We start from the raw sequence: 20,026 nt of genomic DNA, 5'->3' as shown, positions 1-20,026 counted from the left end.
CTAGATTCTAAATTCCCCTTCAACAAACTAGCTATAAAAGCAAGCACCTAGAGAAAATGAATACCAGTTTAATGGTATCAACATGCAAAGATAAGATAATAGCACTAGAAAACACATTTGTTTTTTTGTTTGTTTGTTTTGGTTTGTTTAGGTTTGGTTTGGTTTCTGTTGTTGTTGCTTTTGTTTTTGTTTTTTTGTTTTTGGGGGGGTTGGTGCTTGGTTTGGTTTCTCAAGACACAGTTTCTCTGTGTAGCCCTGGCTGTCCTAGAAATCACTCTGTAGACCAGGCTGACCTGGAACTCAGAGATCCACCTACCTTTGCCTTTGGAATGCAGAAATCAAAGGGGTGTGCCACCACCGTCTGTTGAAGAAACCCATTTCTTTTTTTTTTTTTTTTTTTTTTTTGGTTTTTCAGGACAGGGTTTCTCTGATAACTCTGGCTGTCCTGGAACTCACTTTGTAGACCAGGCTGGCCTTGAACTCAGAAATCCGCCTGCCTCTGCCTCCCAAGTGCTGGGATTAAAGGCGTGCGGCACCACACCTGGCAGAAACCCATTTCTTAAGGTGAAAACTACCATAGCATCACTTGGAATAGTGAGTCAAGGAGGATAGACCCTACAAATAACAGTTACCATATTATTACTGTAGAGTATTAGCCTTACTTTGCAGATGAGCAATATAAGGTCTAGTCAAGCATTAACATTTTGTTCCCCAACAATAGATACGAGACTTATCAAAAACTACCTAATAAAGGCTAGAGAGATGGAAAGAACACTTTTTGCCATTCTTCCAGAGGACTCAGGTTCAGTTCCCACCACTCATACTAGATGGCTCAAAACTGCCTAAACTCAATTTCAGGAAATATGATACCCTTTTCTTGCCTCCCCAGACACCTGCACACATGTGATACACATACAAACACTAATGAACATACACATATATGTAAATTTTTAAAATATAATAAAAACTGCCTACTAAGCAGAGTCAAGATGTTTGAAAACTGACTTCCTATCTCTCAGTCTTGAGAACTTTTGTGTGGTTGTTTTGTTTTGTTTTGGGGTTTGTTGTTATTGTTGTTGTTGTTGTCTTTTAAAGAATTCCTAAAAAGGAGCAGCAGAGATGGATAAACAGTTAAAAGTATTGATTGCTCTCCTAGAGGACCTGCATCCACATGTCAGTTCACAACTGTCCATAACTCCAGTTCCAGGGGATCTGACACCCACACAGAGACAGACAGATGTACAGGCAAAATGCCAATTCACATAAAATAAAACAAGATATTTTTTAAAAGAATTATTTAACAGCATTCCTACAAGCTGTGGCTCAGTGTGTAATAGTACTTACTATACATACATGACCTGAATTCAGATTCCAGTGCCCATGTAAAACCGGCATGCAATACCCATTTGTAACTGAAGAGTGTCAGGGTGCAAAGAAAGGTAGATCCTGGGGTGGTCACAAGACCACCAGCCTAGCTGGAACAAGGAGCTCCAGATTTAGTGAAAAGCCCTGTCTCAAAAGTCTATTAGAAACTTGAATATATCTTCAGGTGTGTCACACTGTAACTGAAAATCTAGCCTGAATGTTGAATTTGGTAAACAGCCTGTCAGCAATTGTCTGGGATACCTTAATTTAGTTACTTCTCTGAACTAAATTTTTCTTCTCCTCCTTACAGTTTTTGCATAGGTAAAATGGAAACAATACAGACAACCTCTCAGGATTCCCATTGAATTTAGAGATAAAATATGTGAAGATAATACATGTGAACCACCCAGGATAATGTCTAGCACATGGTAGCTATAGTCCTCTCTTGCCCCTGTGAATTTTCCCAGCCAAAGTACACAGCTGAAAATTTAAAGCACAATATTCTAAATACAAAATAGATTGTTTGGTATTATGGAAAATAAATATTTAGGTGATTTAAACTTTTAATTTCCATCAGATATTCTGGCTTGGTGTAGCGAGTGCTTAATTTTAATCAGATAATCAAAATCAGCCTGCCTTGAATGGCTAAGCCAACCCTCTCCGTCTCCGTCTTTGAAGGTTCTCTGGGTACCTAGTAACCACCAGGCAGCCCCAAAGTAAAGAAAATTGGTTCTGCCTTGGGCTAATTACCCAACCAGCCTGAACAATCTGGAATAAAGGGAATTGTCAGCTAGAATGTTAGTGAAATTATCCACAACAGGAGACCGGAGAATCCAAATACCACCAGGCAGTTATTTCCATGAGAATAAAATCACAATTTATGAGCCCTGCAAATTATACCATTATTAAAACAAACATCCCATTGAAGCTACAGCTATCAGATAAATGGCTTTATTGTCCCCATTGTTTCATCCACTGCCACAAAGAGGTGCAAACTGAATGAGCAGTTACCAGAAGCAGTAATTTCTAGGAAATTACAACGCAGACTCCATGTTAAAGCTCCTTTGTGCCGAGTGTACATGCTCCAGGGGGAAAGGTGAAATGAAGAAGCAACTGCTCCTCACCTGCCAACAAACTGGAAACCCTACAGCCAGGCAGGAAGAATTCGCCAGTTTCCCCGGCTTTGTTTCCCCTCTCAGCAGGTCATTCGCCAGGCCTGCTTGGGTGAACAGAGCAAATCACTCTATTCACTAGGAAACCTTTACAATCCTCCAACCCAAATAAACGCAGAAGAGACAAGAAAACGGCCCTGGCGTCCTTGGCTCACCACAACACAAAGTACCTCAAGCTGGAGCACTAAGAAAATCCCTTTACACTGTTAGCATCACGTACATCAAACTGTACCCCCAGACTTAGATAAGTGACCTGAGACGTATTACTGAATCCTATGCACATGTGCATCAAGGAAGGGACAAGGCAAAGATAACGACTCACTGAATGCACAGATACCAATTTTGGAAGTGGAAGGAATGCAATTAGCATTTGCTATATGGCAACCACAGCACCCAGCAGTCTTACTTTTCAAAACCCTGAGGTAGAACAGATATATCCAAAGGTAAGAATTTAGACTCAGAAAAACAAACTCACTTACCCAAAAATCACAGAGCTTCTAAAACTAAGATCTGAGGTTAAATAAATATTCTCTGATTTTAAAATTATAAATACTCTTCGAAACAGGGTTTCTCTGTGTGTAGCCCTGGCTGTCCTGGAACTCACTCTGTGGACCAGGCTGGCCTCGAATTCACAGAGATCAGCTTGCCTCTGCTTCCTGAGTGCTGGTTCTAAGTTATATGCCACCATTTACTGCCCAAGAGTATTCCTTCCTTTTGATTGAACTCGTGAATTATAGAAGGCCCAGCCCACTATAAAAGGAGCTTGCCCTCTCCTCACTCTCCTACTTCTTATTCTCTTGCTCCCTTGCTCTCCCTCTCTATGTCTTCTCTTCTCCCCTCTCTCCATGTGGCCATGGCCGGCCTCTACTCCTCCACTCTCTGCCTTTCTACAAGAAACACCTTAAAACCATGGACTATCATCGGGATCCGCCATGCTGGAGCAATGGAGCAGGTTTTCCTCTAAAGAGGAGTGCATCTAACCTCCTGTCAGAGGCCTCCCTGAGCTCCTGCCACAGCCACCACCAACCTAAGCTACCCTCAGAGCAAACCGCCTGAGCTAGCCAGTCTCTCTCTCCTCCCTGCAGTAACCTGCCAGAGCTCTCCTCCCTGCCCTTTTTCCTTTGGCCGTGGGCCAGAGTCTGCCCCAGGGTCTCCACTTTGTTCTCAGCATTTCTGTGACATACAGTGGCATATGGGATGTGTGAGAGTGAGAACCTGCCATCCCGGGCCTCCGTGCAGCCCAGGGACCCCAGAACCTGCCCAGCAGTCTGTAGTGCCCAAGAGTCAGAGTGAGTGAAGCCCAACTCCAGCAGTTCTGCGGAGACCCCAGGCTGTGCCCTTTCCTCGCTCCTGGAGTGGGATCCCATGGCTTCTCACAGTTCACTGCCAGTCTGGGGGGGGGGGGGGGGGGACCACGGTGCAGTCAGACTTCCCAAGTTCCGCCTTGCCCAGGGGCCCTAGCCCCGAGCGGACTCAGGAATCCATTTTTTTTGCCCCACATCTTGGGCGTCTAGGCAATGGAAAGGGCACCGGAAAGCCTCACAGGGCGTCAAGCTACCTAAATTTAAACTTTCCTGCTTCAGAAACACTAAAGTTGGTTCACAAGGCAACATGAGCTCAAGGCAAAGCTCTATAACCCTCAGTGTCCTTTGGCCACCAAAGGAAAGCATGAAATCGTAATCCTGGCTCCCGGGGCTTGAGAGTCTCCTGGATGTTAAGCCCCATGCCAGTTCTCAGTGTACACTCTCCCTAGGATTTCTCAGTAGTGTGTGATGAGTGGTAGCATCCTCATTTTACAAATAAACTAAGACTGAGAGATAAAGTAACTATAGACCACTGTTAAAACTGTGGTATCAGAAAACACATCTGCAGCTGCTTGACTTGGAGGCAGAACTAACGGGAAGGATTTTAAAGAAACACCAAGAAAGTTTAGGAGATGGTAAACATACTCACCGTCACAACTGTAGTGGTGGTTTGCCATGGGCATAACCAGATGGCAAAATTTAGCACACTACATAATTTATGTTATTTCTTGCATATCAGCTTTATCTCAGTGAAGCTGTTTAAAGGCAAACACACTCACACACAAACACCATGTACAGACACACAACCATAGCACATTTGCTTTTTGACTAACCACTGACCATCATGTTATAGCATTAGCCTTGAAATTCTGTCTGATTACCCATATGGCAAGTCAATGAACTATTTCCTTAACCAATATAATTTCTAGTTTATATTAATAATATATCACTGAAAGTTTTAAGTACTTATGAATAACAAGTATTTTTCTAAACAGTAAGTTTTAGAATACATTTTCATATAAATGTAATGTTAATTATAAAATGTGACTTGGGCCGGGTGGTGGTGGCACACACCTTTAATCCCTCTCAGGAGGCAGAGGCAGGTGGATTTCTGAGTTCGAGGCCAGCCTGGTCTACAAAGTGAGTTCCAGGACAGCCAGGGCTACACAGAGAAACCCTGTCTCGAGAAAAAAAAAAAAAAAAAAAAAAAAAGATTGTGATTTGGTAAAGGAATAAAAAGTAGAGGCATTTATATCACACAAACCTGGAAATGAACTCCACACTTAATCCCTACTAGTGGACTTAGTCAAGTTTCTAAACTTGTGTCCAGTTCTGCATTTATAAAATCAAAGTGAGCAGAACACATGCCTATAATCCCAATACGCAGATAGCGACAGCAGACTTCTATGATTTAAGGCCAGCCTCGTACACAAAGTGAATTCCAGGCCAGCCTTTCTTTAAAAAAAAAAAAAAAAAAAAGTGTGAGTGATAATAAGCAGGTTACTGCACAGTTCTGGCTGGGTATGTAACCAGACACTACTAGCATTTATTTCCTACAAGTCTGGAAGCTGGGAAGTCCAAAAACAAGGTGCCAAGAAATGCAGGGTCTGGTGAGGATTTGCTTCCTGTCTGTCTTCCAAAAGGCACTCTTCTCATTGCCCCCTCACACAGGAGAAAACAGAGACAGGGGCATGCCTTAGTATGTCTGCTTATAAAGGCACTAACACATCACAAACATTCTACGATCAAGATCTAATTACGTCCAAAGGCCTCATTCCAAAAACCCATCACATTGGGGATTAGAGCTTTGGGATGAGAATTTGGAGGAAACACCAACAGTTAACAGAACTATCATGTACAGGAAATCATGCCATGTACCAAGCACTGAAGTCACCACTGTATTTCATTTAATCCTCACAACAACTGCATAAGTAAATACTACTGTAATAAGTGGAGAAAGTCATAAAAAAAATTAAATCACTTTGAAGGTCACACATCAAGTAAATCCAACAACTGAAATTTAGACTCATTTGCAAAATTATGCTGATGAATAAACTTGAAATGATATAAAATACTATCAGTGTCAGTATCAAATAAGTAATAGAGTTTCTACTTTCCCACCCCAGGCTGAGGAGCAAACCCAGACCCTAGTGTTCCACCACTGAGATGCATTACAACCCAGCATACAAACTTGCACCCCCATTTTTTGAGATAGGATCTCACTCTATAGCCTGGGCTAGCCTCAAACTCATGGTCTATCATCTTGCTTCAGCTCCCCAAGTGCTGGAATTATAGGCATGATCTACCATTCCTAGTAACCTATATTATTTAAACCAAGCTTTGCTAAAAAATCTAATGTATTAAAAAGAAGTTGATATTTCATAAATTTCTAGCTGGTTAAGATTAATCCTATGGTAAGGCAGTGGTGGGTGGCACATGCACTCAGGAGGGAGAGGCAGGCAGATCTTTCTGAATTCAAGGCCAACCCAGTCTATACTTTGAGTTCTAAGACAGGTAGAGCTACATGGAAAAACCCTATCTCAAAAACTGGGGAAAAGAAAGAATATTAATGGCATGTACTTTACCTAAGTCATCCCTAGTTCCTAGGATTGTGACTTGTTTTATCCTTACAGGAAAAAAAATGGAATTCTGGGATGTTAAACATTCAGTGGTAGTAGAGACAAAAGCTCTATCACCTGGATGCAGGTAGGAATTGGAACCCTACTTCCTGACTTTATTTTGTTTTTCTTTTTGGTTTGGTTTGGTTTTTCGAGACAGGGTTTCTCTGTGTAGCCCTGGCTGTCCTGGAACTCAGAAATCCGCCTGCCTCTGCCTCCCGAGTGCTGGGATTAAAGGCGTGCACCACCACGCCTGGCTGCCCTCTGACTTCTGATATGAAATGAAGACTGGGGGCTGTCCAGGGACCCTCAAGACCTCTGCTCTAGACTGGGACCTTCACGGATTGGGCAGCCTCTCCAGTGTGAAGACCGCCACTGTTGGAATACGTATAAGCCAATCTAAGAAGCCCACTTTTAATATATATTCAACTGCTTCTGTTCCTCTAGAGAATCCTAACACACCCCAATAAAATAAAAAAAGTCTGGTACCCGGGACTAGTGGTCTTTAATCCCAGGAGTTGGGAGGCAGAAGAGAGGCAGGTGGATCTCTGTGAGTTTGAGGCCAGTGTAACTACAGAGGAGTTCCAGGTCAGACAGTGCTACACAGAGAAACCCTGTCTCTAAATGACAAAGAAAAGAAGCAATGAACCAACTGTGAAAATGCACACCAATTAAAAATAAAGTAAAAAAAAAAAACCTATTCAGCTTCACTGAAGGAAGACAATGCTTCTAGTGAAGCCACAACGATTATTAATTTAATTAATCTCACATTTCAATCCATAGCTATACATCTTTTTTGGTTCTGTATGATAAGACACAATTATGAAGAGTTCTGCTATGTAACAGTCCAAGAACTGACTCAAAAGCTCTAAAGCACCCATGCAATGGAGCTGCAAGCGGAACTCGCTGCTTTTTTCATAAAACTCCATTTTTCACTCGAACAAACAACTGGCAGACAAACCGTAATTATTCAGACTTGGATGTTTGGCAGACACTTTTTCAAAAATGAACAATGTGAGACTGTCACTCAAGGAAAACAACTGTCAGTATTTGTTGCCCATGATAAAATCTGAGCCTTCACGAGAAAATTAGAAAAGATTTGTCTGAGGGGACCAGTAGCAAGATTAATAAATGTCATTTTTTGTTACATTATATAGTAGAAAACATCAACCCTTTTAGAAGATCTGAACAGCTCAGTGCCGCAGACTGAGTTGTGTGCCCCTCTAAAACTCATGTTGAAGCTTTACATCCCAATAGAATCCCAATAGAATAGTAACTGGATTGGAAATTGGAGCCTCTAAGACAGTCAAGGTTAGGTTACTTATAATGGGGTTTAGATGAGATTGAGGGTACACAAAAGATGAAATCAGCACACTTATTTTTTTTTTTTCCTTTTTTATTTTGGTTTGTTTGGGTTTGATTTTTTGTGTTGTTTTTGTTTTTCGAGACAGGGTTTCTTTGTGTAGTCTTGGCTGTCCTGGAACTCACTTTGTAGACCAGGCTGGCCTCGAACTCACAGAGATCCACCTGCCTTTGCCTCCCAAGTACTGGGATTAAAGGCCCACACCACCACTGCCCAGCTGAAATTAGTACCCTTATTAAGAAGAGATACCAGAGAGAAGGCCCTGGTGTCACATGCCTATAATTCCAGCACTTGAGAGGCAAAGAGTCCCTTTAGGGAGATCAGCAAGTTGGAAACCAAACTAGGCTACATGAGGCCCTGTCTCAAAAATAAAAAATAAAAAAGGGACCTACAAGATGGATCAGTGGATAAAGGTGCTTATTATCAAGCCTGACAACCTAAGTTTGATTCTGGGAACATACATAGTAGGAGAAAACCATCTCCCAAAAATTACCCTCTAACTTTCACAATGAATTTACACACACGCATACATTTAAGACAGGAGATGAAGGATCTCAATGAGGTCCAGGCAAGACCTGTTTTTTAAAAAAAACAGATAAAAAAAAAGAGACACCACAAAACTTGACTATTTTCTCAGGAAAGCAAGCAAGCACACTCACCATTACCACCCACATATGTGACTACAAAAAAAAAGTAGCCACTTACAAGAAGAAAACTCATCAAAAATCTAACCTAGCTGGCACCTTGACCTAGATTTTTCTAACCTCCAGAACTATGAGATACTTTTCTATTGTTTCAGCTATCTGGCTCTTGATATGTTATGGATCAATATTTTTTTAAATAACCAAAGCATGCTACTAACAAATTTTGAATGGTCTAAAGAACTAGTCAAAGTTCAAAGCAGACAATTAAATTTTAATATAATAATTAAAATCTTCAAAAATCAGGCCTTAGAAACTACAACTGGCATATGGTCAGTGGTGGCACACACCTTTACTCCTAGCACACAGAAGACAGAAACAGGTGCATCTCTGAGTTCAAAGCCAGCCTGGTCTACAGAGTGAATTCAAGGACAGCCAGTGCTACACAGAGAATTTTGTCTTGAAAAAACAAAGCTGTTCTACAGCATCAAGAATATTCACAACCTAAAAACTGACTAAAGGGATTCCTGGAGCTATTTGCTTAGTTGCTTGGCTGTTTTTGACATAGGATCTTCTGTGTAGCTTAACTCAACCTCTCAAATACTGGCCTTACAGCATTCTTTCCTTTCCTAACCCAAATACCTATGTAGGTGGATTGTCTTTACATGTGCCATACAGAACAATCAATGGCAGTGGACTGAATTCAGAAGCACATAAGAATCCAGACAAAGATTCAAAAGATTAGAAAAATGTTTCTGTTTACTTTTTTAAAGGAGGCTCCAACTTGCTAAGGAACCAAGGACAAACTAGAACTCTCTCTGCCTCTACTTCTCAAATCCTGAAATTATTGGTGTGCACACGATCTCCAGAACTTCTTTTCGATTTATGTTTCCTACATAAATATACAGCCACTGCTATAGCTTAGATATTTGTGCCCTTCAAAACTCCTGTTGAAACTTAACCCCCATTATATATGGTGGTATTAAGAGTTAAGGACTCGACGGGCGTGGTGGCGCACGCCTTTAATCCCAGCACTCGGGAGGCAGAGGCAGAAGGATTTCTGAGTTCCAGGCCAGCCTGGTCTACAAAGTGAGTTCCAGGACAGCCAGGGCTACACAGAGAAACCCTGTCTCGGAAAAAAAAAAAAAAAGAGTTAAGGACTCTGGGGAAGTGATGGACTGTTCTCCTGTGAAACAGAACTTAAATCATGATAAAAGGAGTCTCCTACACCTAATTCTTTTGGCCCTTCAACCCAAAGAGGACACAGCTTTGGTCCCTTCCATAGGACACAACAACAAAGAATCATCTTGGGAACAAAGAAAGTTTCTTTTCCAGACACCAAATCTGCTGGCATCATGACTTTGACTTCCTAGCCTCAAGAATTGAGAAATTTCTATTATTTATAAACAACTGAGGAATTTTTACAGTAAAAGGCAGACTACAATACCAATACCTACCAATGCACACTGTCTACCTACAAGAAGTCAGTAACACTGGCCCAGAGTGTGATAAAGCTTATTTATTTTAACATTTGGACAATTCTAATTAACAACCAAGACATTATCTAAGTAGGTTCAGACTACTGATATAACAGTTTAAAACCAGAATTCTTTATATACAGTAACTTTAAAAAAAAACCACAGGATTATTTATTAGGTCGTTTTGTTTTTCAGCAGTGTTGGGAGATCAAACACAAGGCTTCACACATGCTAGGCAAAGACTCGGTCACTGGATGCCCTTAGATGTAGACCATCGGCTTTGGAACAATGCAGACAAAGTTTTGTTTTGATTCATTTGCAACAGGGTTTCACTTTATAGCTCTCAGTGGCCTGTAACTCACAGAGATCTGCCTGCCTCTGCCCCACGAATGCTACTTTAATGCATACACTACCATACCCCTTGCAGACTTAAGTTTCCAGTACTCTTACTAGCTAGCTATGTAACCAAATGTAAACTACCTAATCCCTATAGGTCTAAAATGTTTAAGTCTTTAAAACATGGGCACAATTCTCTATCCAGTAGTAATGTGAAGATTAAGCTCTATATGGAAGACAAAAAAAACATCCAATATATTCCCTCAACTGATATCCAACTATCAAATTGTTTTGTCTACCTTTAGCTCCTACTTATCTTAAAGTGAAAATAATGCCACAGAAGCAATGTATGTACTACAAACTGAGGAATGATTTAATGTTTGCAGAAGTATAAATAGCACATTTACATGTTTTTTATTTGCAAATGTAAACTATATTCCAAGGTCAAGAGGTTATCACCCTCAGGAAAGTTACAACTAAGTGAAGGTAAAAACAAGAAGAACTAAACTGGGCGCTCTTGCAGAAGACTTTGGCTCAGTTCTAAGCAGCCAATGGTGGCTTACAACCATCTATAATACAGTCCCAGGGGATCCAACACTTTCTTCTGACCTCTGTAGGCACATACAGGCAAACACTCATTATGTATAAAATATTTTTAATTAAAAATAAATAAATAAACAAACCAGCATGGTCTACAGAGTGAATTCCAGGACAGTCAGAGCTACACAGAGAAACCCTGTCTCGAAAAACCAAAATAAATCAATCAATAAATAAGCCAAACACGGTGAGGTGTGTCTCTAATCCCAACACTTGAGAGAGAGAGGCAAGTGGATCTCTGTGAGTTATAGGTCAGGTTGTTCTCATAGTGAGTTCTAGGACAGCAAGACAGAGAGAACTCTATCTCAAAAATAAACCAGCAAATAAGTAAATAAATATTAAATAATTAAATTTCCCTAAAGCCAGGCAACCATAATAACAGTGACATACACTAGATGTTCTCTGGAAACAGAATAGAGTGCTTGGTTTTTATGACAACCTTAACTCTTCACAAAGATTTATTTTATTTCTTTATGAGTACACTGTCGCTGTCTTCAGACACACCAGAAGAAGGCACTGGATCCAATTACAGATGGCTGTGAGCCACTATGTGGTTGCTCAGGTCCTCTGGAAGAGCAGTCAGTGCTCTCTTCACTGCTGAGCCATCTCTCCAGCTCCTCAAAAATTTCTTAAGGAATATCATTTAATGCAAAAAGATGAGCAAAGTCATGAAACATCAATGTAGCTTAGCAACTACAAGGCACTTGGTGGTAACCAGTACCATGTGTGATGAGAAATAAACCAGGAATATAAGTATACACTATACTGCTGGATAGGCATAGCTCATAGACACCTATAGATGTTGAGTGAAGGAGCCAAGGGAGAGACATAAATGGAAAGTGACAAGAACATACCCCCATAGATCTGTGTCTTGAGTAACCCTATGGATGGGCAATGCCTTTAAGTTAGGACAAAAACAAAGAATTCAGCATTTTAACTTTTCTGGGTAGTAAGTATACAGAGACAGTGGTCAGAAGCAGACAGCAATATGAGTTGTTTTGGAGACACTGAACTGAGAACACTGGAATGGCTATAATGGAGGTGGTAGAGAGAGCCAGAGCTATGTCTGAAGCTCAGTACAGGGCTCTGAGCTGGAGAAAGGAATTTGACAGCCATTAACATATGGGCAAGACTACTCACAAAATCAAGGAAGTCAGTCTAGTGAGCCAGGAAGCCAGCCCTAAAAGAAATGAACGCTCATAAACAGAAGATATAAAGAAATAAAAAATAAATACCAAACACTTATTAAAAGGCAGAAATAACAAATATTTTTGTCATCTATGTCAGCTATTTCACAATTCCTGAGAGGCATGACGGCACTGTAAAACCAGAACTTTGGAGGCTAAAGCAGATCCCTGGAAACCTGAGGCCAGGTCACTCATCTACGTGGTAAGTTCCAAGCCAGCTCCATCAGCTTGATGACCTGAGTTCCATCCCTGACACCCAAAAAAATGGAGGAGACAAAGATTCCCTCAAGCTGTACTCTGACTGCCACCATGCACCATGACACAAACACACTCAACATCCATACATGCAAACATATTAAATAAATAAATTTAATTTAAAAAATTCTCCCTGGGCATGGTGACCGGGGTAACTTTATTCCAGCAGCTCTTCAGGAAGCAAAGGCAGGTAGATCTCTGTGAGTTGAAGGCAAGCCTGGTCTACACAGAGTTTCAGGAAAGCCAGGGCTACATAATGAGGCCCTGTCTCAAAAACAAACAAACAAATGGGGTTCGAGAGATGGCTCAGTGTGGTTAAGAACCCTGACTGCTCTTTCACGGGTCCTGAGTTCAAATCCCAGCAACCACATGGTGGCTCACAACCATCTGTAATGAGATCGGATGCCCTCTTCTGGTGTGTCTAAAGACAGCTACAGTGTACTTACATATAATAAATAAATCTTTAAAAAAAAATGCTACCCCTGATAAACAGCAAACCAAAAAGGGAAAAATATAAATAAAAAAAAAAGTAAAAAATTTTAAAAACCTGAACAGTAAAAGCTCAGGCTGGAGAAGAGCGCTTGCGCTGTCTGTGTGAGACACCTGCTCAGTTACCACCTTAAGCTGAATGTGGTGGCACATGTCTACAATCCCAACAGTTAAAGGTAGAAAATAAAGAATAACAAAAGAGCAGTCTCAAGAAGCAGCTAACAAGAAAAATAAAAATGTCAGTAATAATAATAGCTACTATATTATCTATTATGTGTGTCCATGTTCCAGGTACTTGTCCTTATTTAATTCCTGAATCAACCCAACAATGGGTATTAATTCCCTCTTCAATATGTACATCTAGTCCTTCTCATTCTACTACTCTCTGCAATTGTTACAGAAAACAAAAAGGGAAGTAGCTATATTTGTCAGAATAATGGCAAACAAACAACATATATTCCCCACTCCAATAAATCCTTAATTTCTTTTTCTTAGCTATCAAGCACATTAAATGTAGCATCAGATCCCGTAAGTTCACTAGGTAGGAATCCTGTAGCCCTTTTTCCAGCCCACTATAGCTAACAATCTTTACATTTCAAGGGGAAAACTAGAGAATAGCTTTCATGTTTGCCCCCATTCTACTGGAAGAATTTTTAAGGTAGACAATAAACCAAGTCTAACAAGCTTTTAATGATGTATAAGTAAGTACCTTGGTTTCAGTTCACATTTAGGTTGCTATATTTCTAGTATGTGCACCTCAGAATTTCCTATTTGTGGTACTCTATCTCTGTATTTCAGATGAGAGATGGTCCCACATAAGTAGGTAAAGGCCAGTGTACCAGGCAGGCTGCCTAGCTGCAAAATGGAAGATGTATAAAACCGTAACTAGAAATGTAGAGTAAGTCAGAGTGTGGTACATGCCTATGATCAACTAAGGCAGAAGAGGACTTCAAGTTTGGGATTAGCCAGAACTACAAAGCAAGTTCATGTCAGCCTAAAATACGAAGAGATACTGTCTCAAAAAAAAAAAAATAATAGTGTGCCAAAACATGACAAGAAGCTTCAAGCTAATGTAGCAAAGAATTAGAATCTAGGGCGTCTACAATTCCTGCCAAAGACTCCCAAAGAGAGCTTTTCAGAGCTCACAACACTACTTTCACAACCACCACTCCTCATTTTATTATTTAAATGTAGATTGATCTACATTTGAGTAATCTGAGCGACCATAAAGACAAATTTGCTTCCTCTAGCTATCTAGACTACCCAGATTCTTTAGTATCTGCATATGGGCACAACAGAAAACTGTATGGGCACTGGGCTCAGCGTCTGAGTATATAATTAACCTGAGGGAAGCTCTGATATGAAGGGAGGGAAGGAACAGGGAATTAAGTGGTAAGGGGATAATACACACTAATTTTCCCTTTTTACTTTTTGTAACTTCCTATTTATACCAAATATGTTTATTATTTATAACAATAAAACAGATAACACTTTCTATAGTTAAAGAATAAAAATAAGGCAGAAAAGAAAAAATAGGAAAGGAGAGGTTTCACATAAAATTCAGGAAAGTTATTACTTCTAAGGGAGAAGAAAGATTTAATCAGGCAGGAGACAGTGCTGCCCAAGAGACTTTAAACCACTAACTCCTGACAGGGGTGTACTTCTATGGTACAGAGCTTTGCCTGTCATGTTCAAGGTCCTAGATTTGATCTGGATGGAGATAGGAAACAAGTGTGCCAAAGACAAAGACCTCTGATCCTATAACATGAATTCAGGAAGCTAACACGGGAGGATCACTCTTGGGCTACAAAACAGGACAGCATCTTTAAGTAACAAAAGTACTAGAAATCTCCTTTTTTATCAAGTGAGGTAATGAGTACACAAATCTTCAACTTGTTACTCTTTTAAACAATTAAAAGATTCACAAAATCTGTGCTAAATATACCTTTATACATATGTACCATTTCATAATCTAAAAAGAAAATATGGTCAGGGTTTGGGAACCAGAATTCTAGGAAATAATCTAGACTCTGCCATTAACATCTAACATATTTAAGGCTGTATTCCTTAAACAAAGCATTTTACTACTCTCAACAGCGTAGTTTTTACTTGCTCAATCACAAAACTAGCAGCTAACTTCTTTTTGACATTTAATGAACTGTTTAAAGTTCCTAAACTATAAACATACAAACTGTAGCTTAATTGTGGTTTCATAATAATATAACATAATAACTTCTTCATAAACAAAAGAATGCCATAATACTAAGAATACAGTGGCAGGGTAACATAGCTGCTATTCACCATCCTAGCTTCTGCCTATCTCTCTATGATAATAAAAACTGATATTGTTTTAATGTACACTATTTAACACATTGTGCTAAACGCTTTCTTAAATTATTCTCCTTAGGGCTGGTGAGATGGCTCAGTGGGTAAGAGCACCCGACTGCTCTTCCGAAGGTCCAGAGTTCAAATCCCAGCAACCACATGGTGGCTCACAACCATCCGTAACAAGATCTGACTCCCTCTTCTGGTGCGTCTGAAGACAGCTACAGTGTACTTACATATAATAATAAATAAATAAATCTTTAAAAAAAAATTATTCTCCTTAATCACAAGACAACCTTAATGAGGTTAATTTTATTATCCTCACTTTATAGATAAGTTCACTGTGCCCAAGGTCACACAAGAGGTAGCAGTGAGTAAGCTTCAGACCCACTCTATACCACCACATTCATTCTGCCTCGATTCTAAACTTAAAACAGCATGACAGTGAAAGCCCCCTGGCAACTGCTTGTTCATCCCCATCTCCCCTAGCACCGGGCAGGCATTAAATAAATAGTGAACATACAATTCATATATACACAATGTATTTAAAACATGAACCCATTTGTCTCCTTTGATGGCCTTTGTGAAATATCAATGTTTTGTTTTGTTTTGGCATTTTAACCACAGTTAAATACACAAGTCTAGACTTTCAATGTATTCACAATGTTATGCAATCATTACCACTAAGTATAAAAAGGGTTTTATGACTTTACTGAAATCACTCCACTTTCAAATGCTGGAATCGATTTTTGAAGTCAAAACCCTTGACTCCTAAATTCTTGGGCTCCTCATTTTCCCCAGGCTACCAAACCTTCCACCTGTTCTCCACTTGTTACCAGTGTCTGCTTCACAACTGCCCAGGTGAACCATTACTGTTGGAAAAACAAATCCATACAAACAGTTCTCCCACGTGATTTCTCTTTATTATTTTGAGGTTCAAAAACCAGGGCTTTAACATGAACAGCCAGCCCATCTCCAGAGCATGCCTGCAAATCCACAAAAGCAAGGTCTGGACCCCAGAGTAAAGTTATGAGGGGAAATGCTCTCATTGGTTAGATTACACACTCAATGAATTATAGGCAACTGCTCAAGCTTGAGTTTGTTTGGGTTTTTTGTTTGCTTGGTGGTTTGGTTTGGTTTGGTTTGGGTTGGGTTGGTGGTTTGGTTTGGTTTGGTTTGATCTGGTTAAAATATAGAAAGCATCCTTTAAGGGCTAGAGAGATGGCTCAGTGGTTAAGAGCACAGACTGCTCTTTCAGAGGTCCTGAGTTCAATTCCCAGCAACCACATGGTAGCTCACAACCATCTGTAATGAGACCTGATGCCCTCTTCTTGTGTGTCTAAAGACAGCGGCAGTGTACTTACATATAATAAATAAATCTTTTTTAAAAATGACATTTCTGGATCACAGGGCCCCCAATGGAGGAGCTAGAGAAAGTACCCAAGGAGCTAAAGAGATCTGCAACCCTATAGGTGGAACAACATTATGAACTAACCAGTACCCCAGAGCTCTTGACTCTAGCTGCATATGTATCAAAAGATGGCCTAGTTGGCCATCACTGGAAAGAGAGGCCCATTGGACTTGCAAACTTTATATGCCCCAGTACAGGGGAACGCCAGGGCCAAAAAGTGGGAGTGGGTGGGTAGGGGAGTGGGGGGGGGGTATTGGGGGACTTTTTGGATAGCATTGGAAATGTAAATGAGGAAAATACCTAATTAAAAAAAATTAATTCAAAAAAAAGACATTTCTAATTCCATGGATAATCCACCCTCTAAATGGGCATTTTTATGTGTTCGATTATAAATACCAAGAAAAATGCTTTGCTTTCTAGCTGAACACTAAAACGTTAACAGAAAAAAGAAAGTATTTTTAATTCCCATTGAGATCAATTTTATCTCCTTTCCATTTCTCCTCTTTTTTCCCTAGACTACACTCTAATCAACAGCCACGTCAAGTTTAACATATTAGAGTTAATGAAATTAAACCTGAAAACAGTCTTCCTGAAGACATACCCTCCTTACATTCCTCTGAGCCTTCCAACCCCAAGAATAAACTCATCGACAACCTTTACATCAAATTTCTGATGAACAGATGCAGTTATTCTCTTATGCAGTGTGCCTACATCAACAGCATCCTCTTAACAACAAAATATGGTTGCATGTTACACTTTTTATTCACACCTGACAGAATTCTGATCACCTGAATTTCTCTAGAAGAAAATTCAATTTGTAGAAACAGCCCAATTATTTAAAAGCTTATCATGTCAAGAGAATCGAATGAAAAATTCCATCAGTACCAAACCATCTCACCAAAGAATGAATATTTATTACATTTCTATATTTCCTGTCTTCTCTCTGTTTACATAAAGTGATGGTGCCAAGACTCATCTCAGGATTATTAGCCTGCAATACAATGATGGGCCTAATTGCCTTGCAAACCAGGACACCAATAAATGGAGACTTCAAGCAATCAATTTTATTGGGGGGAGGTGGGGCTTGCTAACCTCTTTCTGCATACATGCACCTTGCCTGCCTAGAAAATAAATTCAGTCTTCCTATTTTTCAGTCTCATTAATCAGTTCTCAAGCAAGAATGCACCCTTAACAACCTCAAGTTCATCAAAGTCTATTTAAATTCCAAATTCCGGGACTAGTTTCAGTTTACCAGGGGGAGGGGGAAAGGAGAAAGCAGAGACAGTTTCACCTTCTCCCACCTTTGCTTTGAGAGCCCCCAACTTTCCCTTTTTGACATAGGAACTGCAAGACTCCCCACTCTCCCTTAATTCTACCTTAAATGGCTCTCTCATAACTTTACCCTTGGGGCTGCTATTTCCAGACAATTCCAACGTAAAACAAAAAGGTCAAATTGATAGCATGAGATATCCTCTAGGAGAATCTTTAATGTACCTTCTCTGTCCCCTGTGAAGACCCTTCTAATGGTCTTGTTATTACTGTCTCTCACCCAAGCAGCTGATGTAAATGTTCTAACCCCTAAACCTCTGGTGTGTCTTGGAGGACATCTTAATCCTTCCTTTCCTAAATAAACTGACCCACTCCATCCCCGCTGCCACCTCACCACAGGTAACCAGCTTATCACAGACATTTCTTCTGCAAAACTGGCAGAGAGACATTTTCTTTATGATACCATCCACTAACCTTGCTCGACACCTGCCAGAATTATTTTAGTTGAGTCCAGCTGAGTAGTCTGACATATCCTCTACCTCCAACTTCCGCTCAGGGGAGCCACCTTGTTCCTTCCAGAGACTCTAAACTCATCCTAAATCCTTTTCCACTGAGCCCTCATCCCCAATTTCAATCCCTGTCTTCCTATTTGGGGCCCAACTTACAATTCACTCCCTCCTGTCAGCTTACCTCATCCATCCATCTCCTGTAGTTGGAGGTCTCATCACTACCAGTCCAAATTCAAACCTCCAGCAGCAGCCTACCTCAAGAAAACCCCAAACAATTCCTACCTCTTCTGTTCTCTCCAAGCCCTATTTCCGTAAGTATTCACAAATTCCATCATCCCCAGAAGACAACAGCCCATTTCAAGCTGGGGTCTCAACCCATGCCAAAGCCCTCACCCCCAGCTCCTACCATCTCCATCTTCCTTCCCCAGGTCCACCCCAAGTCCCACCTTCCAAAATTAGCACTCCCTAGAGTCCCATCCAACGTTTATATCCCACTGGCATTGAAATCATCTCCTTAGCCCCCACCCCGCTCTGATCACAAGCTGTCAACTGCTTCAGGCCAACCCCAAATCATCACCTTCATTCAGTCCCATCCCCCATTAAAAGACATCCCACTCCAATCTCACCTTCCACCTCGCCCCAAGACAATCCCAAATTCCACCTCAATACCCTACACACCCCATGCTCCTATCCCTGGTCTGGTTATCCCTCCATGTAAAGTCCTACCCCCTCACCCCCCTCCGCTACCCTCCCTGACCTGCTGCTGTCCCACCCTCACCCCACTCCCAGCCCGCGTACGGACAAGTCTCCCCCACCAGCCCGCCGTTCCATCGCCACCTCGGTCCCCTCCCCCAAGCCGGCGCGGGGGCCCTACAGCCCCCACCCTCGTTCTCCCCGGCGCCACCAGCCCTGGCTCCACGGGAGCGGGCCGGGGGGCGGAGGGGGGGTCTCCTCACCGGCGAGCTGCTGCAGACGAAAACCGCGGCGGCCGCAACTGAAGCGGCGATGCCCTTGTCTTCTCTGGAGGCTACAGCGGCGACGCTCTCGTTCCCTCGTCCGTGTCCAGTAGGGTGGTGGATGGCGCGCAGGGACGGGAGCCTCCTCCTCCTTCTCCTCAGCTACTCAGATCTGAATCCTCTGCAGTAGCCGCGGAGAAACCCGACAGTGGGGGAAGGGGACGCTCGGCTGCAGGCAAGAGAGGAGGAGGCGGAGGGAGGGGGCGGGGGACCGCTGAGAAGGGCGGGGGAGGAGGAGTCGGCGCGCTGTCCCGACACGTCCCACAGCCTCCGAGCTCTTGAACTACAACTCCCGGCATGCTCTGCCACGGCCCTGCGCGGCCTGGTTCTCCCAACCCTGCTCCGGTCCTGGACCGCACCCTCTTGGGTCACAGACAATGGACTCCCACGGGCTTTTGTAAACTCAAAGGCCTCTTGGGAGGGAAGTTGGATATTTCCGCAGCCTCATCTCCATGAAGCAAAACAACCTACACATGCACTCTTTTCCGCCCAAGGGACTACACCTCCCAGCATGCCGCACACAGTTTCCCATTCTCTCCTTCCGGACCCCTCTCAGACCCGGTACTACAGTTCCCAGGAGTGTGGTCCTTGCGAAATGCTGGGACATGCAGTTCTCAGTCCTTCCTCCATGTTAAGAAAAAAAGAAGTGAAAGAGAGAAAAAGGGGAAGGACTATTCCAACCCACTGAGCT

At 41.7% G+C, this 20,026-nt stretch overlaps 1 protein-coding gene across 5 annotated transcripts in view; it reads right to left on the bottom strand.

The window, feature by feature from the left end:
• The window catches only part of Fam168a (family with sequence similarity 168, member A), a 135,019-nt gene extending 115,478 nt beyond the window's left edge, over window positions 1-19,541 (bottom strand). For 2 of the 5 annotated variants that reach the window (NM_001362169.1, NM_001362170.1), the window contains exon 1: window positions 19,276-19,534. Coding sequence is in view for 1 of the 5 variants with exons in the window: in XM_030242670.1 (XP_030098530.1) it covers window positions 18,501-18,509 (9 nt within the window). In the remaining 4 variants the exon portion in view is untranslated. Of the gene's footprint in view, window positions 1-12,014; window positions 12,055-18,500; window positions 19,037-19,275 lie in introns of those variants that run through there. The other 3 variants (XM_006507920.3, NM_178764.4, XM_030242670.1) reach the window with 3 other exon arrangements.
• Between the last annotated feature and the right edge of the window lie 485 nt (window positions 19,542-20,026).

The sequence above is a fragment of the Mus musculus genome, chromosome 7 (assembly GCF_000001635.26).
Source record: "Mus musculus strain C57BL/6J chromosome 7, GRCm38.p6 C57BL/6J".
Taxonomy (NCBI): Eukaryota; Metazoa; Chordata; class Mammalia; order Rodentia; family Muridae; genus Mus; species Mus musculus.
Note: the sequence above shows the minus strand (reverse complement) of the source record. Positions and strands in the feature narration are given on the sequence as shown.